At 37.4% G+C, this 26288-nt stretch overlaps 1 protein-coding gene across 1 annotated transcript; it reads left to right on the top strand.

Moving 5' to 3' along the window:
- Positions 1–4902: 4902 nt before the first annotated feature.
- On the top strand, positions 4903–25713 carry CDC16 (cell division cycle 16). The gene is made up of 18 exons (XM_027743412.2): positions 4903–5026; positions 5916–5970; positions 6890–6987; positions 7988–8026; positions 8839–8979; positions 10800–10959; positions 11615–11709; positions 12348–12481; positions 13517–13596; positions 15156–15205; positions 15864–15937; positions 17850–17975; positions 18729–18881; positions 19480–19543; positions 21284–21345; positions 23392–23527; positions 24082–24172; positions 25285–25713. Exons 1-18 carry the CDS (start codon positions 4979–4981, stop codon positions 25548–25550), a joined length of 1872 nt encoding a protein of 623 aa, XP_027599213.2. The 5' UTR covers positions 4903–4978; the 3' UTR covers positions 25551–25713.
- The last annotated feature ends 575 nt before the right edge of the window (positions 25714–26288 follow it).

The following is a 26288-nucleotide window of genomic DNA, read 5'->3' as shown; positions in this document are numbered from 1 at the left end:
CAACAGAAACCGACAACAGGAAACAGGAAAATGACAAAATTGAGACTGATGTCAAAGCAAGCCAAGAGCATCTCATCTGCTTCCCAGTACATCTAGCTTAGCTCACCACCTATGGCTACACAGACACCACAAGAGAGGAGGAATACTGGCCAGTGTAATCAATTCAAGTGTTCCTCAAGAGAAATCTAAGGGAAATAAGATTTAAAAGAAAATGTAATGAAGCAAAAAATAACTCTATAGGGTAAGTCTTACTTCTACACATACTCTTACAATTTCTGTAAACTTACATAGAGGAGCCTAACTGTAGTCAGTAGCACAGCTTTGTAATAAAAGTCACTTTTTGTAATGTAAATATTTATTTATTTCTCAGTGTTAAAATTTATCCTGAAGGCTTTACATTTTATTGTGAGCAGCACGAAAAAGCAAAAATAAAATTGTGTTTTCTTCATTTCCTTAAAACAGATTTCTCTTTTTTGACTCCCGAGCAAGAAGGATTAAACATCCTTAAGCTTATCCTAGTCACCTCTGCTAGCCATAATGGAGTAGTAGTGCATGTATGAAGGAGAGAAATTAGCATGAAAAAGGCCACTCTTCTAAAATTAAACTCTTAGAAAAAACAAAGCCAAGTGTGATCTTGGTTATTTTGATATGATCAATGGGATTCACTCATCACCACTGCAATGAATAAAAATCTGCAGCAGAGAACAAACAAAAATACCAAGATTTTTTATGTCACTGCAATAGGTTTGCATCACACAGATAACCACAGGGCAAAGAGTGTTCTACAAGAAGCAGATCCAACAAAGGCAGGTTTCTTATGGACTGACCCACATACCCCCACAAATGATTTGCCAAGACCCAGCTTCCCTTTTTTCACAGTACCTTTAGTCCGTGTCCTCCCACGTCCTTGCGGCCTCCTGACACAATCTCTGATTGCGATCCAGAGCCATACATGTCCTCACTGGACTGCCAGCAGGCCAAAAGGAGCAGGTAACTTCTTAGTTGAAGCTGTAGCCTTCCTTGATGGGAAGGGGGCACTTGTCTGTCCACGTGTCTCTAATCTTGACACTGACTTCCACAAAACTTGTAGGAACTGACTTTGTTATTGGAGAACTGTCAAACTTGCTTGACAGTGACTAATGGGTGAAATGTTGTGGAAGAAGCAGGACTGATTTGCAGCACAGTTGTGTAAGTCAAGCTAAAATAAGAAGTAGAAAAATTAAATAAAGACACTCAGTTTAATTGCAGATTGTGTTCTTGACAGCTTATGCAGTTCATGGTGGGCAATCAAGTAAAAGATCAGGTACAGAAAGTAATGTCATGCTATTAAGCCTAGAAGTAGAAGAGATGATAAATTTCTATATGAAAAGGCAAGAATTCTGTAAGATAATTGAAGAACACTGTTGGGAGAGAAAATAAAAAGGCCAATTGCTTTGCTTTCCATCCTTCTTCCCCTTCATGCACACCACAGATCTTCTCAGTTGATCAAGTTCAGTCCATTTCCAGATTCACTTTTTTTAGACCAAAATCAAAATAACACCTTTCTCCCAGTTTAGCCATGCTGCAGGCAGCAGAGAGGGAGTCCTGCCATGGGAGCAATTCAGATACTTGGTCTCTGTAAAGTGGGCATTGCCAAGGGTTGCACCCTGGCAGGTCTGCAGTACTTGTATACAGCATTGGAAAAAGGAGTCCATGTGGGCTTGGGCTTGCAGGGATCAAGAAGAGAAATTCTGAAATGAGGAGAGTAAAAGGTCATTCACTTTTTCCACTTATCTGTACAAAACAGCTGAGTTAGGGGCCATCTCTGAAACCTTCCCAGAAAGATTGACATCCGTTCAGGGAACTTCTCCCACCTCAACACACACCTCTGCTTCAGAGGCCTCACTTCAGTTACAGTTCTCAAGCCAGAAACAAGGATGCTTTTTCAATCTCAAATAAAACTTTTTTAATGTACAAACTGAAAGTAAACATACTTATTTTAACTTGATCAAGTTTACCTGGCCTAGTGGAAGGTGCCCCTGCCCATGGCAGGGGTGGTAGAACTAGATGACCTTAAAAGTCCCTTGTAACCCAAACCATTCTGTAATTATATAAAATACGTGTGCAAGCATCAATCTCACTTGGAAACAGTAACTCGAAAGCATCAGGAGGAAGCTATGTGATAGCACCAGCACATATGGTACCTATAGGTATTTTTAGAACAAAAGAAAAAAGATATCTGAAAGTAGATAAAAATATGGAAAGTTCCACAAAGTGAGAAAGTTTTAATATGACTGTGGAGCCCTCCCCTTCCTCTTAAGATTTAAGATACTCGAGTGCAAATTTTGTAAATCAGTTTGTTTTAACCAACTCTCCATAGCTTCACAACCATTAAAAGCACTGTTAGCAAAGCAATAGGTGTATCAACACCACCTAACCATTAGAGTAGTTTTGCTGGCTCCTAGTTGTGAGTCTGAAAGAGAAACTTATGTTATTATTTGAAACTACTTAAAATTCAAATTCCTCCCTAATTTCACACCTAAAATAATTTTTAAGCCTCAATCACCAGTTCACTAAGATCTTGCTCTTCACAGCACCATGTGTCAGCCCTATCTATTTGACCACACACCCACATAACTCCCAGTGAAGGAGCAAAACTTGAGAGTCTATCCAGATAAAGGATTTTCTCTTTGAGTGACCACCCACTTCATGAGCACTGATGTCAGATCAGCTTCCCATTGAAGAAATGGGACTGGAGCCCACCCCAGCAGAGCCACTGGAGCAGCACTGCTGCAGTGTGCCAGTATAGCTGAAGCAAACCTTTCTCCAAGCTCCAGTCCCAGAAACAGCTCACTCAGACGAGATGAATTTTCAGGAGAACATGAGAAAGCAGCACATAACACACAGACATTATGGAGCAACATGAGATGATGTACTCTGCATTGATAGCAGAAGAACTAGATAGTTGCTAACAAAGTAACAGCATTCTCTATGTGCATTTCTGTACCTGTTTCCTCACCTTCACAGAGTGTTTCCTGGGCCCCTCCAAGATCCTACAGATCACAAGTCCTCTCTGTGCTGCAGAGCAGCTCCCTGTGACTATGGCTGTTCTTAACCGTCACCCATCCCCAATAAGAGCGTTTTCTTCTCTTCCAACCCCCACACTTCCTGTGCATCTTTTTTCATTTCCCCAGCCAAGACTTAATCTCAGTGGTTAGCACCAACTCCTAATTTTCATATTTTGTTTAATTTTTTGTCTGCATTTCTAATATTTCAAACTTGGTTTCTCTACTGAGATATTTAAATTAAAAGAGCATAGATTCAGACTAGACATAAGGAAGAAATATTTTATTACGAAGGTGGTGAGGCACTGGAACAGGTTGTTCAGAGAAGTTATGGAAGCTCCATCCCTGGAAATATTCAAGGTCAGGTTGGATGGGGCTCTGAGCAACCTGGTCTAGTGGAGAGTGTCCCTGTCCATGGCAGGAAGTTAGAACTAGATGATCTTTGGAGGTCCCTTCCAACCCAAACCATTCTATGATTCTGTGATTTTTAAATTCATCCTGTTTTCTTTGAGTTACTGCAGGTTTCTGCCCTGTTGTCTCATACTGAACAGAAGTCATTGAGCTCTGGTGAGTTACTATTACACCTAGTCTGACGGAAATGCACCACTTATGACCAAATAATGGGTTCCATCACTCAGCAGTTTCTAAATGTTATCAAGTTCTCGCTCAAAGATCCAAAAGCTGATGAATACATATGCTGTTAACCATACTAATTTCAAAGAGTTTTTAGACCAACAAATACAATGAGTGGATTGGTAGCAGTCATAATAATCCACAAGTTTCAGAGCGTTGAAGGTACAAAAGCTTGATTGCATCCTGCCATGGAAACTATTTGTACACCCGAAAAGCATCTTTAGGGAAGTTGAAAATTATGATAAAGCCCCCTAGATAGGACTGTTGGTGCTAAAGAAACCACTATCAAAAGGATTAGTCTCTTGACTATGTGTTCTAATGGAAAGATGAACAAGGATTTTGCTTTCCTCCAAGCAAAATGCTCTGGTTACCAAAACATGAAAAAGGAGCAGACATACAAATGCAGTTGAGGAAAAAAAAGAAAAATAAATCTATGTGCTACTGCAGGCATAAAACAAGTATCTGCCATCTGCAGCACACGCACTCAACAGCTCAGAGAAGAATCAGCTCCTAAAGAGTGACACAGTGTGAGGCAAAAAGGTGACCTGACTAATAACTGGAGGAAATCACTAAAATCAAAGAGGTTTACCATCAAAGTGCAGCTACTGCAAATAGATCAAGAGAGGGCACATGGATCCATTTCTCTCAAACGGAGGCTGCTTCTGACCACCTGCCGCCTTTGTGGCCTTCTCCACATTGTAACCGTGACACAGTTCTTCCTTCTTCATCCAAGCAAACACAGGTGATTGCTCTCCTTGTCCCAGGCACACCTGCTCCAAGGTGTATTGCCTGGCACCTGAATTACTTCAAATCAGGCAACTTAATGGTTTATGTTACTTGGCTTTCAGTAGTGAGAGCTGACACGTTTCAGCAGTGGAGAATGATTCCCTAAGCTGTGTGGTACCAAAAATGACTGGGTGATGCAGGACTCGTAGGAAACCTCCCGGCACACCATCCACCATCGCTGCTAAGTCCTGGGGGAATATTTTCACCTCAAGCCTGCTGGCAATCTGGCAGAGACAGTTCTTCACTTCGAAACTGCGAAGAAGTCCCTCAGAATAAATTTGCCGGGGGATGGACTGCAGAGAAAAGTCTCAGAATTAATTTATTTACTGGGGTGTGGGGCCAGCGGCCCGCGCGGGGGGATGTCCCCTCCCCCGGAACGCCGTGCTCGGGGCGCTGTTTCCGGGCGGGAGGGAGGGAAGGCAGGCGAGGGGCGGGTTTGGGCGCTGCACCGGCGGGCGGCCCGCGGTCCCTCGGCGGCTCCGGGATCCCGATCCAGGGACAGCACGGGAGTGAGGATGAACCTGGAGCGGCTCAGGAAGCGCGTGCGGCACTACATCGACCAGGTGAGCGCCCGGCGGGGGCAGCGGGCAAGGGGCGGCGGGCCCGCGGGCTTTCCCCGAGGAAAAGGCGCTCTCGGCGCGGCTCCCGCAAAGAGAGAGGCTGGGGCGGGGCGAGCAGCGGTGCCGAGCTCTGCGGCGGCGGCGAGGGTGCTAATTTTGTAATTATGCCCCGTTTTCCCTGGAAGGGGAGGGAGTGGCAGTGGGAGAGGGGTGCGGCGGGCCGGAAGCGCCGCCTGTGCGGTCTCCAGTGGGAGCCGGGGCCTCCTGGTGGGTTTTCCTGATGCTTTCCTCGCGTGGAGGAGGAGGGGGAAGAGGACAGCCGGCTGTAGAGTAGCTATGAAACGAAGGCGTATTTTCAGGATCTCGCCCTGCTGGGTTGTGCAAGCTGTGCCGGGCTTACCTTGGGCAGGAGACGACCCCAGGTTGCACCAGGGGAAGCTCAGTTTGGATATTAAAAAAAAAAAATCGCTTCACTGAAACCGTGGTTAAGCATCGGAACAGGCTCCCCAGGGAAAGTGATGGAGTCACCATCCCTGGGAGTGTTCAAAAACTGAGCGGACGTGGCACTTGGCCACGTCGTTTAATTGTCACAGTGGAGTTCGGTCAGCAGTTGGACTTGATGATCTCGGAGGTCTTTTCCAAACTTAATGGTTATATGATCATTGCAAGGAGGAATGGATTCTAAATGAAAGAGCGTAGGTTTATATGATATATCAGGAAGAAATTCTTTGCTGTGAGGGAGGTGAGGCACTGGGACAGGTTGCCAAGAAAAATTGTGGATGCCCCATCCCTGAAAGTGTTCAAGGCCAGGTTGCATGGGGCTTTGAGCAACCTGGTCTAGTCAAAAGCTAACACCAAAAGAATACTAATTATTTCTGTCATGCTTTTACAGCAGCAGTATCAAAGTGCCCTGTTTTGGGCTGACAAAGTAGCTTCACTCTCTCATGGTAAGTGGTTGCTTTAATCTTTGTTTTTGTTAACTTTTTTTCCGATAGTGTTCTGTTTTGAAGGTTTTGAAATAAATACTTGTATAAATCTTGTAGTTCTGAGTTTGGTATAAGTCCTTTTTTGTGATCTTTGGAATGGTATTTTTCCAAATAGAGCAGAGCTCATCTTCCTTCCCTTTTGAACTTTGTGCTAAAATTAATGTTTGGCCAAACCTTAAGGTTTGCCTACCTTAAGAATCAAAAAGAAAAAAAGCAAAAGATACAAGAGACCATGGTGGTTTCCTGCAGGACTCATGATTGTCCTGGGTGACAAGTAGACTGCAGGTTTACAAAGGGAGATGATGCTGGTTGCCAGTGTCTGTCTATGGCCATGGGCCAGTTACACATAAAATGATTCTGGGGGCTTGATCCCACAAAGGCTTTGGTTGCCAGTAAAGTAGGAGGGTACTAAGCTGTCCTTCTGGAATCGTAACATCAAGCTGCAGAAGGCTAGTGCTTTCACTGTTGATAGATTCCCACCGATCTTTTTTTTTTGAGAAAGACAATTTTGGGTTGTTTTTTTTTCTACCGTGTGTCCAAGGGCAGGGTAACTTGTAACTGCTGCTTTTTTAGATCTGTATCATTGTATCACTGTCTCCTTTTCATGTCAAACCTCTAGAATGACATTCTTTGTTTTCACTGTCCAGTGCACTATCTGATGTCTTCGAAGATAAAATCTGATTATTTTTTCATTTTAGTCTCTCAGTAGTAGATGAGTTGTTTATACGTATTTATATATAAAAATAAAACTTTATAACTCATTAGAATGCTGGAATAGGGAAAAAGTACTTCTCTAGTGAAGCAAAAGTGAATATTCTGTATGAAAGTGTTTAAAGATATATTGTAATTTAATGGTTTATAATTTGTTCTTTTATTTTAGAGGAACCACAAGATATTTACTGGCTGGCCCAATGTCTTTACCTAACAGCTCAGTATCACAGGGCAGCACACGCCCTTCGATCACGTAAGTTGGATAAGGTAAGTCATTTTAGTCAAAGAATTACTAATGTTAGCCCTCTTTTAAACCTCTGCTGCTAACCACAGGGACTTCTTCCATCAGAGGATAACATTTATGGGAAAAGTAATTTGAAAAACCTGCATGATACAGTTTATGTGGTCCTGCATGATGTAGGTTATATGGCCCCCTTTATATTGGTCAGATTGAAAGTGTTGTCCCCAGATAGGGTCCCAGAAAAGAGAAGGGTCCAAGAATGTAACTGCAGTAGGTATGGGAAGGTGGAGTGCAACTTCAGGAAGGATACTGAGGTCCTGGAGCAGGTCCAGAGGAGAGCAACTGGGCTGGTGAAGTGACTCTAGCCTATGAGGAGAGGCTGAGGAAGGTGGGGCTGTTCAGCCTGGAGAAGAGGAGGCTCAGGGGAGACCTCATCACTCTCTACAACTACCTGAAAGGAGGTTGTAGCCAGGTGGGGGTTGGTCTCTTTTCTCAGGCAACTATCAGCAAGACAAGAGGGCATGGTCTCAAGTTGTGCCAGGGGAGGTTTAGGTTAGATATTAGAAAGAATTTCTTTACAGAGAGGGTAATCAGACATTGGAATGGGCTGCCCAGGGAAGTGGTGGATTCTCCGTCCCTGGAGGTTTTTAAGATAAGACTGGATGTGGCACTCAGTGCCATGGTCTAGCAACCACAGCGTTAGTGGATCAAGGGTTGGACTTGATGATCTTGGAGGTCCCTTCCAACCCAGCTGATTCTATGATTCTGTGATTCAGATGTAGTTGTTTCAATTGTCCTTCCACTCTGATAATGAGTGGGGAAGGCAACAGTGAATTAAATGTCCTTTGAGAGTTTAGTAGTAGAGAAAATGTTACAGACTTAGTCATGTTGGTCAGGAAAGACTTTTGGTGGCAAAAGGGGTGAAGAGGCCATAGAAGTGAAAAAGGAGAGAGCAAAACGGAGTCTAGCAGTGTAAGTAAACATGCTTTCTCTTTGTAACTGTTATGTATGAAACTTCTCTTTCAGTTATATGAAGCGTGTCGCTACCTTGCAGCTAGATGTCATGTGAGTACACATTTTAACCGCTATTGGAAGCAAACCAAATTAAATGAAAGACACATCTTGGGAAGATTAGGTACCTGAAAGGCAATGTAGACGTTTATATTCACTGGAATAACAGGTTTAATTTTTGCGACAGTTGATTTCGTTCTTTAACTTGCAGTGTTTTTGGTTACTGTGGTATCCATTCTAGTACTACTCTGAAGAAATCTAACTGACTTTTTTTCCAGGAAATAGTCCTCTAATATTTTGTGGGGGAAGAACATGAACCTTTTTTGTCTCATGTCTTCATGTTTTCATTTTTGATGGGTTGGTTGTAAGCTGACCAGAGGAGATGTGATTTATGGTCATATAACTATAGTTAATAGCTTTATGCATCTGTATAAAATGGGATACATAAATAGTGAAATGCAGTGCTTTCACAGAGACAACTGAACCAATTGGTAGATTAAATGTAGACATAGAATAATGTACAGCTTATAGAATAAGATGATGGTAGTTTATTAAAGCCTGTGTTAACTGTTTTTAGGAGCGTATCCCTTTCTCTGATTGCATAATGCTGAATAATAGATTTTTCTGGAGGTGCTCATTTTATATTTTTTTTGCATATTATAAGTGACCAGTAAAACAGTTGACTGCAATTATAAAATGACATATGGCCAATTAAGCATATGCATGCATGAAAAACTTGCTGATAAAATTAAAACTGGTTGTAACAATCTGTGCCTTTGAAACATGATGCTGTGTTGTTTATTGTTGCTTTATGTACAGATTATTCAAAACCCAACCTTGTTTTTTACATGTACATGTTTGGTTAGTATGCTGCAAAAGAGCATCAGCAGGCCCTGGATATTCTTGATATGGAGGAGCCAATCAACAAACGACTTTTTGAAAAGTACTTGAAGGATGAAAGCGGATTGAAAGATTCTGCCACAGACTGGGAGATGTCACAATCCTCTGTAAGTGACAGTATTTCAACAGATATTTTTATAACTGAGAAAAATAATGCGTGAAGTTAGAAAGTGATTTGACAGCTGTTGAATCTGAAAGTGCATTTTAAGCTTCCTTTTTCCGATAACATAATTTTTAAAAATGCTGAATTATTCTCTTTTCAGTCACAGATCATGTGTTAACTTCCTGTATGGAAGTAACTTGGTTTGCAAAAATAAAGAGTGCTCTTTGACAACTTCCCATAAATTATTTGCAGACACTTTGCAGGAACTTCATGATCTAGTGTTGTTTTTTACGGTCTTTTATCTCTGTGCTGCAATTTCAGTCTTGATAATGTGAGCTAACATTTCTTTCAATTGGGCTGAAGGTTCTGAGATAACAAAGCAAGTTTTCTTCTCTGGTTATTTTTAATGAATTACTTCATAAACACTCAAGTGTTATTCTCAGTGGAACATTTTTTGATCACACTTGTGAAAACTATGTGATATAAAGGTGAAGTTTTTGAAGCTCAGTGAAAAAATCCTGCATAGGCAGACAGTTAAAATGGATTGGTACCACGTGTAGGCTGAATGGTCTGTGAAGAGTCTTCAGTTTCAGAGTTACAAATTGAAATTTATTAGCTGAAACTACAGTGAAGACGATTGATAGGTGGTGTTTTCCCTGTAAGACTGAAGTAGCAAAGTGAGTTAAATTGTTGATGTGGACTGATATAATGCTGATATAATGGTTTTTAAGAAGAAGTAGCTTAGACTACGTGACTGTGGTGCATCTGTTTATTGGGAATATTTAAACTACCACTACAAGCAAAGGAAGAAGTCCTCAGCTTTGGCTGTTTATTCTTGCTCTCTGTTTCACGATACTCTGGCCCTGGTGTTTTGTTGGCTGATTATTGAAGTAAATTGGGAAACTCTTTTGACTGAAAAGTAATCCAGCCAAAAAACTTGACTTTGTCAGTCTTTACCTTCAGAAATGCTTGTGATAATGCAGTTCACTAGGAAGAGAATGGGTTTGGTTTGCCAAAGGAGAGAACTACTGAAATGGGTACTGCAACAAGAAATATTAGCTCAAAATTCTCCCTAGTTTGCACAGACACTACAGACTGGGTGACTGATCTCTGAGCTGGTTACGGTGTTACTGCTTTAAAAGTTTCCTGAGGTTTATTCGTTGTTGATGCAGCTGCTCTGTTTCTGATGCGGGAACTCGGGAGAGTTGGATCTGTCTGTTTAGTCTGGTGATAGAGATGGGTAATGTGCTAACCTTCTCTTTTGCTGACACTTCTGTGGCCTTCTGACTGTGCTGAATACCCATCTAGGGAATTCTGAAAGAACATGTTAGTTATTAGACATTTTAGCACAACTGTGCTAATAATAATCTTTCACTGCTTTAATTTCTGGAACATCTTTGTTTTGGATTGAAAGGAAGGATATATGTTTCTGCTCAGAAGAGTTGAGTCCACAGATTTGGCCTTTTTCATGTCTTGCATGAAATATGTGGTTTAATGGTCAACAAAGAAGTGACAGTTTCTCTGTGAGTATTATTAGCTTACAACTCAGTATCAGAGAGCTGGATGCCAGAAGTAGAAAAGATAAATTCTATCCTTCTATTGCTTATTTCAAGCATGTGTTTGTTAGATAACCTGACAGAGCATTCTTTTGAAATTTTTTGAGATAGCAGAAACATTTTTTTTATTTAAAAACAGCACTAGAAAACCAGGTTCTATCATGCATGAAATGCTTTTTACTTTCCAGGTAGCCCATTTGATTTGTGCTCAAAACCAAATGGTAAACATTGATTCAGTCTCTGACTTCCAGTCCTGCTTTTCCACCAGATCAAGAGCTCCATATGCCTTTTGCGAGGGAAGATCTATGATGCTTTGGATAATAGAGCCCTGGCAACTTACAGCTACAAAGAGGCTTTGAAGCTTGATGTTTACTGCTTTGAAGCATTTGATCTTTTAACGTCACACCATATGCTGACAGCACAAGAAGGTTTGGATAGAAGTATTTCTCAAGTACAAGTAAAATTTACCTGCTTTTTCAATATGCGTTTTCCTAGATTAAAATTAAAGCCATAAAACAAATAGCAGACTTCAAAATAATAATTCAAATAATAGAAAATGTATGAAATGAGTGAAAATTACGATCTGTGCAAATTTGCATTTGATCTTTTCTTTTTCAGTCTTGCAGTGCTAAGAGCTGAAAGAAACAAAGTAACGCAGCATTCCTGTTTGTTAGCTCCGGAAGCTCTCATGCTCTTTGTCCAGCCTAAACAATGTCTTTACCTGTGTTCTCAACTTCATAGCTTTGAATCCATGAAACCCTACTGGTGTTTGCTTAGTTATAGCAGGCGTTGATTAACAGAGCATTCTGAGTGATAAAATTTGACATGTAGAGTACATGAAAACAGTGGTGTGTTATCTCATCTTCATTAAAATTTATTTAACAGTGTAGAAGGAAAAACTAAGAATTCACTCCTTAATTTCCATCATTAGTAGTATTATCTGTTTCAGTGTATCTGTGCTGTTATCTTCCCTGTAGTTGGGATGACCAGCATAAAGTTCTTTGCATCTTTAAGTTCTTAAAATGTTGTATCTTGCTGTTTATTCTGTAATATGACCCCTTCGATTGTTTTTAATTCCTCCAGAAAAAGAACTTCTTGAATCTCTACCTCTTAGTAGACAATGTACAGAAGAAGAACAGGAATTGCTTCACTTTTTATTTGAGAATAAATTGAAAAAGGTAAATCCCCAAACTGACTAAAAAGCTAGAGAATTGATTGAAAGTCTCGACTTTGGGTGTAAAGTTTCTTGTATCCCATTTATTGTGAACATTGAAATAAATAAGGGCTTTGTAATTTTTGGCTATTTTAAAATTTTTAATACAGTACATATCACTTCATGGAGTAGTATAACAGTGTTCTGAATACTTGTTTTCTGGTGTGGTGACAAATTGAAATTCTGATTTATGTTTCTTAAGCTTTATTTCTTGAGAAACTTCTATGCCAAGAAAAAGAGCATTAATAATGTAGACAAAATGTCAGTATACCCGATATAGCAACATCATTCCAGACTTTTTTATTCCCAAAGATAATGTGAGAGTACTGAAAACCAACTATGTATTGCTCATTATTAACTTCTACAGCCTACACTTAAGATATTGACCCTGGCAAACATCTTTCATGTTCTAAATGAGCTTTTAAGTACATTGTAAAGAAGCATTTTACCAAATACCTGTTTTATGGACTTTCAGTTTGAAAATTTAATTTTTAAGAACTTTAGTGCTTCTTAAATATTCTTTTAGCACTAAAAATATTAATACTTAGATCATCTGATTTTAGATTGGTTTTTGTTTCACGCGATGTTTCTTTTCTCTTTCAGTATAATAAGCCCAGTGAAACAGTGATTCCTGAATCAGTAGATGGTCTTCAAGAAAACCTAGACGTGGTGGTATCCTTAGCTGAAAGACATTATTATAACTGTGATTTCAAAATGTGTTACAAGCTTACTTCAGTGTAAGTATACAAAGCAACTTTTAGGGTTTTTTTCCTCATATCGTGAAGTGTAATCATTTTGCCTGGACTTATAGCCAATATTGTTGTTCAATGGATTGACACACATAACAGTTTGATATGTATTTCAGAATATATGTTATATATGTTTCAGGTATTTATAATGTGTAGCTCGTGTATGGCAAGACACATTATTTTTATAATATGCACCAGAAGTATCCAAACCAAAACTCCACTTATTCAGCACTGTGCTGCACTTTCCTTCAACCATCCCTTCCTTTCTCTGGTACTTTCAGTTTTGTTTGCTCTCTGCCTACTTCTTGTTTCGTCTTTGTAATGAGCAGGTTTTAATCCGTTGGTTAGTTAGGAAGTATGATTTCTCTGGCTGATTAAAAGTTATGATGTTATTAATGATAATATATTATTAATTTTAAAAGTTAACATGTTATTTCTAATTTTGATGGGCCAAGTGTCAGTTGTTATACAGCCTGGGCATACACTGCTGCTCAGTTGTCAGAAGGGTCAGAACACCACCCTGGTTTGCTTCTCAGCTACTGTAAATCTGAACATGTGGTTGTGTTTCTGAATGCCACAGGAAACAAAATTCTACAACTGAGCAAAATCTGATTCCTAAGGCATACTGCCTAGTGCTAAGCTCAGGAAGTTGAGAACTATTGCTTGAAAGTGCTGTCAATATATATGGAAAAGATGAACGGAAATGTTGTTGCTTGCTGTCTGATAGTTAAATTTGAAGTGACCTGCAAATAAAAGTGCATTGTATTCTGATTTTCTAATTGTATATTCAGCTTGACAGAATTTTCTGGTTTCCTCTTTTGTTAAGGTAAATTAATTGTTATTTTTCTGGTCTGAAGAGAGTCTTTATTACGCCATTAATAGTTACCTCCTAGTCACAAATAGTTTTCTTTGCCTAAAGTGGTAATTAACTGGAACATTACATACTATACAAGCAGCTTACATATAACACATTAAATTTTTTGAAATGTGCATTGCAGATTTTGTTTTATTTTTTTCTTTTAGAGTTATGGAAAAAGATCCCTTCCATGCAAATTGTTTACCTGTACATATAGGGACACTTGTGGAGCTTAATAAAGCAAATGGTAAGAAACCCAACATTTTAATGAGTCAACAGAATACTGTAAAGCCTCAATTTTAATAAAGAATTAAAGATGCCAAGTAACCCCCTTATGTACCATTTGAAATGTTACATATATTTTTCTTCCTACCTGCAGTTTCAAGAAAACAGTGGTAACTGGAAAAGAAGGGAATTTCAGAGCTGACAGCAGGACTGGGGGGAAGTAGTTGTGCAGAGAGTCTTTATTCATTTATGATCATGAGTGTCAGTGTCTCTTTACCACTGGACTATATAACCAGGAGGACAGTGAGCTACACTGCCTCATTCCTGTGTTTTGAGGTGATCTTTGTAGAGCATCTGGGTGTACTTTTTCTGCTGAAAAATAAATTATATTAATTGACGCCAGAAAGAATTCCTCAGCAGTTGTGTATGCTTGGGTGGACATGGTTATCCGGTGTTAGAAAAGATTCTAGACTCTCCTTGCCTCGCTGTTGTGAAGGCCTCTTTAGTTCAAACAAGTTAATAATCATGCAACACCTTTGTTGGAATTACAATAATAGCTTATTTGCAGCTGGCATAGCTTTTTCTTATTTCAGGCTGCATATAAACATCCAAATCAAAGCTTGAATGTCTTTAAAACCAAATGGAAAATATAATAGTGCAGGCTGTCAGAGGATGGTGCATTATATGTATGCAAATAGGTCATTAGGAGTACTAGCATTTCTTGGTGATTAGTGAATGTGCTTCTCAGTTATTTTACAGTTAACTACATCTGAAAGTCGAGCTGGTGATCTGCTTGTTCTTCTAAGTCTGCCTCAAGAAGCATTTTGTAAATAAGTTGGTATTTTTTAAGCCTGTTTTAAAATTTGATTTTTCTGGAGCTGAGAATTGATGCAAAGTGCTCTAGGACAATCTCATCGGTTTAAGAGCCCTGTGCTCTGAAGAAATAGAAATTTTACGTACCATAATGCTGTTTCTTTTGAAACCATATAGGCAGTAGAACTGTTACCCTGTATCTGATTACTGCAGCTATTGTCAGAAAATCTGTATTAAGTTATTCCAATAAGTAGAATTATTATTTTTATTAGAAAAGTAATCACTTAGAATTATTCTAAGTAATATAATAATTTATTTGCTTTTGTCCTATTTTCAGCATATTAATGCACAGGACTCTACTTTGAAATGGATCTAGCCAGTATGTTATACCTTTTAGATGTAGAAAGTTCAATAGTGTTTTACCTTGACAAGGTACATTCAAGTGTAATACTACAGGCATTTATTTTAATGTATGTTAATGACCTAAATTGTTGCAGAATTCTTAAGGGGTGGGAAGTATAGTTGCTTATTTGTGTGCCGTGAATACTTATGGGTTGTTTTGGTTGGGATTTTTTTAGTTAATTGCAAAACCAAATCTCTTTTGAGGCAGTTTGAAGCATTACCACTGAACAGAAAATATTTTTGTTTACTTGTGAATTAATAATGTTGGATGTTCTGGATATTTTGTATGGAAAGCTGAAAGACTTGAAACATCTTAATGTTTTACCGTGTTTTAATTTTCTTTTCTTGTTTTTTCCCATTATGTAGAGCTTTTCTATCTTTCTCACAAACTGGTGGACTTGTACCCAAATAATCCTGTAAGTTGTTCTAAGCCTTCATTGCCTGGTAGTTTTTTTAGTGAAAGCATGTAAAAGGTGTAATGTAATAGTCAGTTTGAGCAACAGAATTCAAAATCTGTTTCTGGATGAAGGTTGTAAAAATGCTTCACTCCTTTTATTTTCTATGCACTGTAATTTTCTTATACCAAGGTTCTCTTTTTAAAACAAAGTGTCTGTAAAAGGTATTCAGTGCGAGTTATTAACTTTGAATAAAAATTTAAAACACATACTGCAGTAATAAAAATCTACGCGTCTCTGAGAAACCTTTTCCAGGGTTTGATCACCTTCACAGTGAAAATTAGTTTTCTTTGACTCAATCTGAATTTCTTGTGTTGCAACTTTTACTCATTGCTTCCCATCCTGTCACTGAACCCCTGTGAGAGTCTGGCTCTGTCTTCTGTATTCCTTATCATTAGATAATTGAAGACAGGTTTCCACTTAGCTCTCTCTTTGAGAGCTGAACAAGCCCCAGTTAAAGAGTTACATGCCAGCATATATCATCAAATAATTTGAAGAGCTGACTGTGATTTCAGTGAAAATGTTCCCGACTTCTCTATTATCTGTCTCTCTCTTTTGATGTTTCACTAAAATGACTGTGATATATCTAATAATATTCTATTTTGATTTTAATGTGTAGGTGTCATGGTTTGCAGTAGGATGCTACTATCTCATGGTTGGCCACAAAAATGAACATGCTAGAAGATATCTCAGGTAGTTTTTTTTTCCTGTTGCTCATTTGCTAAATAAATATTTAATGTTTGTGATTGTTTGCAAGCTCATAAACAGAACCCTCATTAAACTGGTTACTAGTAAAATATTCCTTTTGTTGCCACCCTTTTTTTGATATGGCAATTTAGATTTCATCCATCTAGATACTTTAAAAATGATAGAGACTAATGCAGCATCTCTTTTGGCAGTCACCTGGCTGTTATGGGCAGGTGTAGTCCCTGCATTCACTCATGCTGCCAAGCTAACTACAGCTAGGTAATCAGGCCTCAGTCCTTAGTTTGAAGACACTCAGGCATTCTCCCGGCCTCAGGTTTCGTATCTGAAAGGAAAGAATTAGATAGAAAATTCTGACACTTGGCTGTCTAGTTTTTTCTGTGCACAAGCAACTGTGGACTTTTTAAGTTTGGTCAATGCTCTTTCCTGTAGGTCTCCTGTATATGTAGTGAATATCAGCACTGGAGAGCAGGACTTTGCTGTGAAGTAGGGCATTTGTTTTGGTGCTGTAAGCTTAAACTGAGAAGGCATAAATCAACCTATAAGACTTTCATTTTTCTTCTTAAGACCTTTATAGACAATAAAGGTAAAGCCTTTGGGTTAGTTATTTAGACTTTTTAAATGCCTGATTATTATGAGTAAACTGCTTAAATTCCTCACAAGTATCAGTGTGAAGTTCTTCAAGAAGCTGTCCTGAGTGACATATGTGGTTTTGGTGGTGAAATAAAAACCATCTTTAAATCTATAAGCATCCTTAGCCAGAAAGAAAGGGTCTATAGATGTGTTGAAGAGAAAACCAAACAAAAAAACCCACAAACGAAACATCAGAATTCAGAGTAGTTCTGGCAAAAAGAAAAAGAGATCTGGTAAAAGTGAAATAGTAACAAGAAGCTTAAATTTCTGGGAGAAGAATGATAGTGTACAGCTAACAAGGCTGGGACAAGTGTGGGCTGTGCAGTGGTTTTCAGAAACGAAACTCAAAGACACACTTGAATACCCAAGTATGTCCTGGGTGGCAAAATGCAAGCGTCTGAATATGTGAAATTTTGTCCCAGGAGACAGAGAACACACCATTCTCTAGGAGCTGTGATGAGAAATAGTGAGTTTAACTGTGGCAAACAAAATTTAGATTAAATGTTAGGAAAAAAATGAAGTGTTTAAGGATAGTTAAGCAATAGAGTAGATTACTTGTGGAGCATGTAGGATCTCCATGTCAGAAGCTTTTAAGAAAAGACTGGGCACTTTTGTCATGAGCTGTTTAGTTACGAATGCCCTTGCCTTCAGACTCAGAAAATAATCTATACAGCTTTCCAATGTTCCTGTCAAGTCCATCTTTCTGTAAAGACTCTAGAGTGCAGTCTTGATGCTCAGGTTGCAGTTTTCAGCTTGAGACTTGAGTGACATACTTCCCTGATGCATGGCCTGTGGTGTGACAAATACTTGTCGTCTTCAAGGCTAGAACAATTATATAGCAAAATTTCAAGACACAATTCAACCTAAGTGTTCATTTGGTATTTTCATATCCTGCTTGTGAAACTTGGATTTTTTTAGCATATACTTATTTTCAAATGTATAGCTAGGATTTTGCAATACATTATGAGTCACTACTAATGTTTTCTATATTTTATTCAATTCACCTACTATATAACTGTTTATGTTTAATAATATCAAATAATTCTGCTGTCCATGAAGTAGTAGAAATAATACAATCATGAATTCATGACAGTGTGTGAACTTCTAAGTGCTAAAGAGTTTGAACTTTTAAAATTAACTTTGTTTACCATTGGTCATTGCAGGTGATTTCTTAACAGATACCTAACTGTGTGACACAGCATTGCTATCTAAGCAGTCATCTGAAGCAGGTGAAATTTAATTTCAGATGTGTTTGCTTGTGTTTTAGCAAAGCTACTACACTTGAGCGAACCTATGGACCTGCATGGATAGCATACGGGCATTCATTTGCAGTTGAGAGTGAGCACGACCAAGCAATGGCTGCATATTTCACAGCTGCACAGCTCATGAAAGGGTATGTAAAAAATGTCATATTCAGGAATATCCACATCCATAGATAGTGTAGAATATTGATTTATATCCCTTGAAACAATAGGTAGAAGCAATACATTTGCAATAATTATCTGTTAGAGAACAACAACAACAAAAAAAAACCCCAAATAATTTAATCATCTGCATTTAGCTGCATTATTTGTGATTGCTGTTGTGATTCTGTAAGTTCTAAAGTCAAGATTTATATTTAGGTAATCTATGTTCTACCTGACAGATCTATGAAATTTGTAAATCATGGTTGTTACACCAGGTCATCAACTGCTGTATAGTAATATCCTAACCAGCTCTTTCATGCTCTGGGAGAAGGTTGTAAAATGAGTCGTGGACTAATGTAATATTGCATATAAAACTGTTGTATTTGATTGTGGTTATTGGTAGATGTAATCTAATTATTGCTTCTTCCATATTCTATTTGTAAATTAAACGTACAAAGGAAACTAGAGAAAAAACCTTCAGAACTAACTTAAGCACTGAGAAAATACATGTAATTCCAGAGCATGTTATAGTCATGTATTGGAGTTTAAATTCTTGTCAATAACTTACAGAGATGTAAAATCTTTCAAACTTCCCTTTAGGTTAATAGTCCATTTAAATCAGCTTTTACTTGGTTGTACATAAACATATGCAAACACAATTGGCATTTCTTTATAGTTTGCAACTCCATTCCTAGTAACCACACAAAAACAAACACACAGTTTGTTTTATGGTTTTTTAGGTGTCATTTGCCGATGCTCTACATTGGACTGGAATACGGTTTGACCAACAACTCCAAGTTAGCTGAACGGTTTTTCAGCCAAGCTTTAAGCATTGCACCTGAAGATCCTTTTGTTATGCATGAAGTTGGAGTGGTAGCATTTCAAAATGGAGAGTAAGCTTGCAAAATATGATTAAATACTATCCTGAACATGAATTACTCTGAAGTGTAATGTGTCAGTATGTGTACTTAAGTACTTACTTTGAGCTATAGTGTTTTTTGGTTCTAGTCTAGATGGTGTTTACCCTAAACCCTTGCTTTCTAGATTGTTCTTCTTGTATAAGATTGAACAAAGACAGAATTTAATGCTTGAGGAGCATGCAGAGATGAATATTACCTTCCATGTGCTAGTCATTATGTAGTTGCATGCCTGAAGGCATCTATATGCACACATGCTATAAAATTTTGTACAGCAAAACATTTTGTCAGCTCAGGAGGTTCCAAATATATTCTGAAAAAAACCCTAACAGTTCTATGAAGTGTTTAGTCAATATACTTGGTTTGATTCTGATTTTTTAAACTTTGTCTTATTACTTCTTAGGACCACAATGCAAAATATAGCCAAGTGTAAATGACTGTGTTTTACATCTAATTCCATTCATACAATGAAATAATATCAAAGAACTCTTCCTTGTAATATAGTTTTCTCATACTGCTAATGAAAACTCTTCACTAATTTAATTTTCTTTCTCCCCACCCCCTCAATTCTTAGCTGGAAGACTGCAGAAAAGTGGTTCCTTGATGCACTGGAAAAAATCAAAGCTATTGGAAATGAGGTATTTTTCCTACTAATATATGGGATTATAAATCTGTAAAACTAGCAAATTCTATAATGTCTTGTGACAATTTATGTTGTTCTTATTTTAAGTTAAAAGCAATACAATATAAATTTGACTTTAAAACTTGGACCACCTACTTGTAATTGGTGTGTTGGGTTTTTAGAGGAGAATTGTCATGTATCATCTTCAGTGCTACAGGAAAAAACAAAAAGTATTTTTCTGTATGAAATTAAAAGAAAAATAAGCACTGACTGGGGAGTGAAATCCAGGTCTTATTCTCAGACCTGGGTCTTAGAAGAACAATTGTTCTTGACTGAGGGTGGAACTGGGTACACATATGACGATGGTTTCTGCTACCTTAAGTATTAGCCATTTCTTGAATGACTTCCACTTTTGTGGGGTCATAATTCTGTAGGTATGGATTTGTTTTCTTTCTCCCGGATAGAGACACTGAGTAGGAATGTGCTCAGAGATGCTTAACTAACTTTCCTGAAATTAACCAAAACAATCACTAGCAAAAGGTTTGTTAGGAAATGTAGTTCAGGTGCTTTTGTGAATCAAAAGTTGACCATTACAATCCTGATTCCTCACGCTGGAGTACAAGTAAATGTGTACCTATTGGCAGTAATGGTTATTTGTGTGATATCATCTTGTCTAAAGAAGCATATTGTACTAAAGAAACTCAAGATGCCTTAATGAAAGCAGTACCACCTTGTGACAGGCTTCTTGTGAATTTTAAGATAGGTTTTCTCAATTTTTAGCTTAAATTTAGTTAATGAGGACATCACCTCACGCTACTGTGTTAACAAATCATCTCCTATCAATATAAGGAAATTGCTTCTAGAGCACAGTAAGCTATAAAGTGGAAAGTGCTGAAGAACTAAAAATCTTCATGTGGACAAGGCACATATTTACTAAAACAAACTGTGCAGCTACTAATTTATATGCTCACCAATATATAAATGGGCTTGTTCTGTTTTAGTTAAAGCTAATGTAATGTTGTTCGTGGAAATGCCATAAGCTTTATAGACCAGAATTAAATTTACGTGTATGCATAAATTCTTTTCTATGTGGCATTTTTCATGTTTATTGAGAAGTACTAAATACCAGCAATCTGGAAACACGCAAATGAATATTTAGAATTAGTGTAGGAAACACATAAAATAAGTAGAGATTCAGAAGATAGTATTATATTATTATAAACCACAAATTCATAATGCAAAAGCTCAATTTATTTTTAATTTCAGTAAAAAGCATTTTAAGGATTTTGTTGGCTCAGATTGTCTTCTGTGTTCCTCATAAATGAGCTAATTTATGTAGAGCAGATGAAGTGAGACCATGGAGAAGACAGCAAAAAGACTTCCAGTATTCATGATTGTTTTACAAATACCTAATTTGAGGGGGTTTTCGGTGCTCCTAGCTAAGACTCTTTTTAGTTAAGTAGAAAACAAGTTCTATTTGGTTTGCACCCAAGTTTTAATTGGCTTTGGGGAATGGATAAAATAGAAAAATGAGTTATTGAATAAAGGTTTGGGGCTTAAATGTGTGTTTTGTAAAGAATTTAAAATGTTCCTGATAATTTTCTTGGTCATAAATAAAATGCCTTATTCATTTGTATGTTTGGGGTTTTTTTAACCCCAAACATTCAAATGAATAAGGCATTTATTTGTTGTAACTAACAAATTTAGTTATAGTGTGAGAAGCTGCAGTTATTTGAATTGCTGCATTATTTTGCAGGTGACAGTTGATAAGTGGGAGCCTTTATTGAACAACTTAGGACATGTCTGCAGAAAACTCAAGTAAGCAGAGACTACTGGAGCTGCATTTTTCTGTAATGCTGCAAAAATGTGCTTTCTCTCTCATTTATATCATCTACCACATGAGAACAGTGTAGAAGTACCCTATAAGAAGATGATTCTCTGAATCAGCTTGTGAATGTAAATACATTAATCGCCCCTTATATCCAGTTTACCACACACCAGTTAAAGTCCTTAATATAAAAGCCTTTCCTTAATTATTGATTCTTATTAGATAGAGATTTGATCATAGGCTTTTAGATCTTTGTATGGGTGTGAATTTTAGCTGTCTGCTGTCTCAGTCCTCATATATTGGAATATGTCCACTGATTTAATTAACATAAAGGTGGTTTTGTGCCAATTAATTGCTTGGTTTAGTACTTACTTTTCCTTATTGAAGTGAAATATTTAGTCCCATTAACACAGCAAGGAAATATTACTTTATGTTTTTGTAGAACAAAACTATTTCATTTTATGTTTCCATTCCATGAACAGCAAAAGTGCAAAGTACCTATGCAAGCTTTAACAGTTCTAACACAGAGACATGTTTTCTCATTAATTACCTTAATCTGACTTTAACCAGTGTTTTCTTTTATTCAATCAATGCCATATTTTTTGTTCTTTTTTTAGTGTCACGGTTTTAATTGCCCAGTTGGTAATTTTTTTTCAAAGCTGCTAATGAGAATGTGATTATGGTAGATGAAAGTTGTACTTCTGCTTTGGCTTTGGTAGTAATTGCTTTGTGCTCGAATTGCCAATTAGTCTTCATTTTCATTATAAAATAAGAACATATAATAGTTACTCCTTGTGCCAAGATCAAACAAAAGGCACTGCTTCTGGAGTCTGTTCATGAGTATAATTGCAGGGTTTTTTCAAATACTTGTTTTGTTTATGATTACTTTTGTCTTTTTTTTTAAATTTCTACAGTAAGTTAGTAAGTAACTGCTTACATCACTCTTTGTACAACTTGCATTGTAGTATTTGTTCAGGTTCAGAAATCAAACCTTAATATATTTTTGCATCCTTGTAAACCATCTTTCAAGAAAATCAAGTTGAGAATTTAGGCAGCTGTACATATGCTTTGAAAACTTAAAAACTCTGTAATAACTAATTTAATAGAGTTTGTAATACACAATATGGCTATTATGAAAAAACTTGCTGGATCTATGACTACTCACTAATATTAAGGGGTTGTAATTTGAAAGCAGCATATTAAAATACAGTGGTAGTCAATTGGACATGTGAATACTATGAGTGAAAATAAAATTGCATCGTGAAAGGGTTGTGCAGCAAGCAAACAGTTGCATAATTTTTCTGCCTCGATTGTTACTTGATGCCCTCTAACAACTTCATGTGTTGCTGTTTACATAATTTCATTATCACTATAGTCATTAAAATTTGTCATGAGTAGGCAACTGCTATCTTTCTTTTTAACAATGTGGAACTGGGATGTCAAACGTGAAAATTTAATTTCTCAGAGTAATGTCATAGTGTACATTTAATCCTTGTTTTATAAAATAACAAATGTAACAATCAGTCTAATTAATAGATAATTTTCAAAGAAAAGGTGACTGGTATTTGAAAGAAATTATGGGTATGTGTAAACCTCCTTTTTTGATAGAGAGTATAGCAAAACAGAATTGACAAGAGTACCAGTGTATGCAGCACAGGCTTCTGAAATTTCTGCCCAGAGAGCTTTTCTCAGTTTGAATGATGCAGAATTTAGTCTCGTATTGCTCCATCGCTCCCCCAGGGAGGCAAATGAAAGCTACGGAAAGCAAGCCAATGTTACAATGAGCAGCATTAAGCATGTAAAGCAATTTACCATATCAAATGGCTAAGATCATCTCCAAATGGGGCCTCCTGTAGGCATCTGTTTTGCTACATAAGGAGAACAATGATTTCTCAATTACACTGGGGAAGAAAATTGTCAATATCCATGAGTCTTTTGTACATTCTGTTAAGTTCAGAGTATAAAGCAATAATTTTTAAGTTCTGGCACAATTGTGTTCCACTTACTAATCAATCTTCTGTATTTAACCCTAACAGGAAGTATGAAGAAGCACTGGAATACCATCGCCAGGCTCTAGTATTAATTCCTCAGAATGCTTCTACTTACTCTGCCATTGGCTACATACACAGCTTAATGGGCAACTTTGAAAGCGCAATCGACTATTTTCATACGGTACGTAACTGCCTTCAGTTAAAGTGCTGGTCACAGATTCTCTGATTTACCTCTTTCGTTCTGGTTTAGGTTTGGAAAAGAGAACTAGCATTTTTCCCAGCCTCCAAATTACTGTTTATTTTATAATCTTAATTTTTTTAAAAAATAGCTTCTGAAGTTTTCTACTGATTAGGTTAAAAAATGGCCTCTTTGGCAAACTTTGACTGTCATTATTGCAATTTACATTTCATGTACATAAGCTTGTCATGCAGCTGAAGTAATTTCAAATACTTCCAAACCATGCCTTAAAGGAGAAATTTTACAGCAACATATGTTATATCTCATGATTTTTGAATGCTTCTCTGTCTGTATTTATATGCTTTTCTGGTTTTGCTTGCTTGCTACTTCAGAGAGTTCATGTGATGGTGTTATTTGAGTTGTGCAATGTTTTGCTTTTAGAGTGAAGACTATGCTCAGATAGCACTGTGGAACAACAAAATAACAAACCGAACTATTGCAGACTTCTGCTACTGTTTTATTTGATACTAAATACTTTTTACTGGTTTTTTTAATAGGCCCTTGGTCTCAGGAGGGATGACACATTTTCAGTCACAATGCTTGGACACTGCATAGAAATGTACATTGGTGATTCTGAAGCCTACATTGGTAAGTCTTTAACCTATATGACTCTAAATCATTGAGTCTTTTGAGAGGAGTGTTATTCCTATGTCAAGAAAGACTGTCTACCACTACCTCATCAACTTACAAAGTAGAGTATGCCTTTGTTTGGATTTTTTGGTTGTTTTTTTAATGGCTAAATGATGCAGAATTTCACAGCAATTGCAGATGACCACTGTTTTTTGTGAACATCATGACAGTAAATTCTTACCAGCATAAAGAAAGGAAACAATTTATCATTGAAGGTTTTGATGGTTTCTTTTATAGAAAATGTTGATTTGTGGCAGCTTAGACACCAAAGGGAATAAGGAAAAAATAAAAGAGAGATACAGAGTTAGGAAATCAGAGCACTAGTGCTAATGCTGCTGTAGAGCAAGGCATTTTCACCATGTTAAAACTTGGCTCTGTGGAGACAGGATAAATTCTTCTGACTCCAAAAATACAGCTTTACATATAGTAACAAAAAAAAGGGCTTCATAACTGTAATACATTATATTGCCATAGTTTTAAATTTTCCGTGAAAGTTTTCTGCCCCCTCCCCCACAACTTTACAGTGACAGATTTCTGCTTCATTGAACTTAGTGTTTTATCTGTAGTGAACACAGTTGATGTTCTGTCAAGCATGTTAAGAAGGCTGAAGCCTTAAGAGTAAAAGCCATCTATGTGCTCTAGTGCTTTTCCAGCAGATTTTTTGCACAATTGAAGCAGATGTTTCTTCTCAATATTGTCTTTCTCCATATGTAGTTATTTAACACATCTGGAAGAACCATGCAGCCATGTGATATGCATTAATGCAAACCAAGCTGTGTGTAACTTAAACAAGGAAAAAAGCCCCTTGGAGAATTGGGAAGGGAATTGGCAATTACATCTCATAACAGACTTTTGAATCTGAGTAGTGCTTCTTCTATTATGCTTTTTTCAAAAAGGAGGCTGCTGGATTTTTTCAAAACAATTCTATTCATTTTCAGTCATTAAGCAGCAATAGTTCCCTGATGATCTGAAAGCAAAGGATTATAGTAGTTTCTGGATAACAGTTTCTTTGAGAGATGTTTTTGGGAGTGTTCATTTGGAATAAACTAATGGTTTGTCTGTTTTCCTAGGAACGGAGATCAAAGACAAATTAAGATGTTATGACTTTGATGTACACACAGTGAAGACATTAAAGAACATAATTTCACCTCCCTGGGATTTCAGAGAATTCGACATAGAAAGACAAACTCTGGATGAAAGTGGCATAGTAACATTAGAGACATCAAATCAAAGGAAAAGTACAGATACCAGTCGCCCATTGGAAGAAACATTTGAGATTGAAATGAATGAAAGTGATATGATGTTAGAAACGTCAATGTCAGACCACAGTACGTGACCATAAATACTGGTAGAGAGTTCATTTTGTCTAAGTGTAGTATGTTTGTTTTAGCATTTTTGTTTTGGTGTTAAAATTTGCTATTTTTTATATGAATTCAAACGACTATGTACTTAACACTGGGAGTTTTATAGTTTCTACTTTATAAATATTCCTTTCCTGATAGCACTCTCATGAATCCCCATCTGGATCAAGAAGACTTCATTGCATCGATGCAGGCCATATACATAGTACTGTAGTATACAGGGTATTGGCTATTTTGCACATGTCTGTGCATTACTGAACATTAGTTCAGTTTTTAGACACAACTGCACTTTAAAATTCAAGGGTATTGAGTGCAGAAAAGCTCGGGGAGGAGTCTCTGTTTTATCAGCAATTGCACACACTCTCACTATTGAAATCTAGGCGATCCCATTACTTTCCTATGAGCACCAATACAGGAGTGTAGAGAAGTCTGGTTCTGCCCCAGGGACAGTGGAAATTGTGCTATGGCTTCACAGAGGGAATTGGAGGTGCCCAAGTTTCCCTTCCATGTGTTAAAACATAGGGATTGGGGTGTGCGTCAAGTGTAGAATTCTGTACCAATCCTGTATATTCTTAGACGTGAGAACGTAAGGTGAACAAAAATGTTTTACTTCCTAGTTCTAAAGTACTTCACACACGTTCTCCTGAAAAACATGGGATAAGCCATGAGTCTTAAGTGGAAAAGTATCTAAGGAGAGTGTTGGGAAAATTAAT

Source organism: Pipra filicauda, unplaced genomic scaffold, assembly GCF_003945595.2.
Source record: "Pipra filicauda isolate LSUMZ 115617 unplaced genomic scaffold, ASM394559v2 scaffold115_size4368891_pilon, whole genome shotgun sequence".
NCBI classification, from domain to species: domain Eukaryota; kingdom Metazoa; phylum Chordata; class Aves; order Passeriformes; family Pipridae; genus Pipra; species Pipra filicauda.
The sequence above is the reverse complement of the archived record's forward strand: the minus strand, read 5'-3'. Positions and strand labels throughout refer to the sequence as shown.

Bases quoted from the DNA above. Each gene is read 5' to 3' on its own strand.
- CDC16 (XM_027743412.2), top strand. From the start codon at position 4,979: ATGAACCTGGAGCGGCTCAGGAAGCGCGTGCGGCACTACATCGACCAG. The intron at 5,971-6,889 runs GTAAGTGGTTGC...CTTTTATTTTAG, and splicing joins AGTAGCTTCACTCTCTCATG to AGGAACCACAAGATATTTAC. The intron at 12,482-13,516 runs GTAAGTATACAA...TTTTTCTTTTAG, and splicing joins TGTTACAAGCTTACTTCAGT to AGTTATGGAAAAAGATCCCT.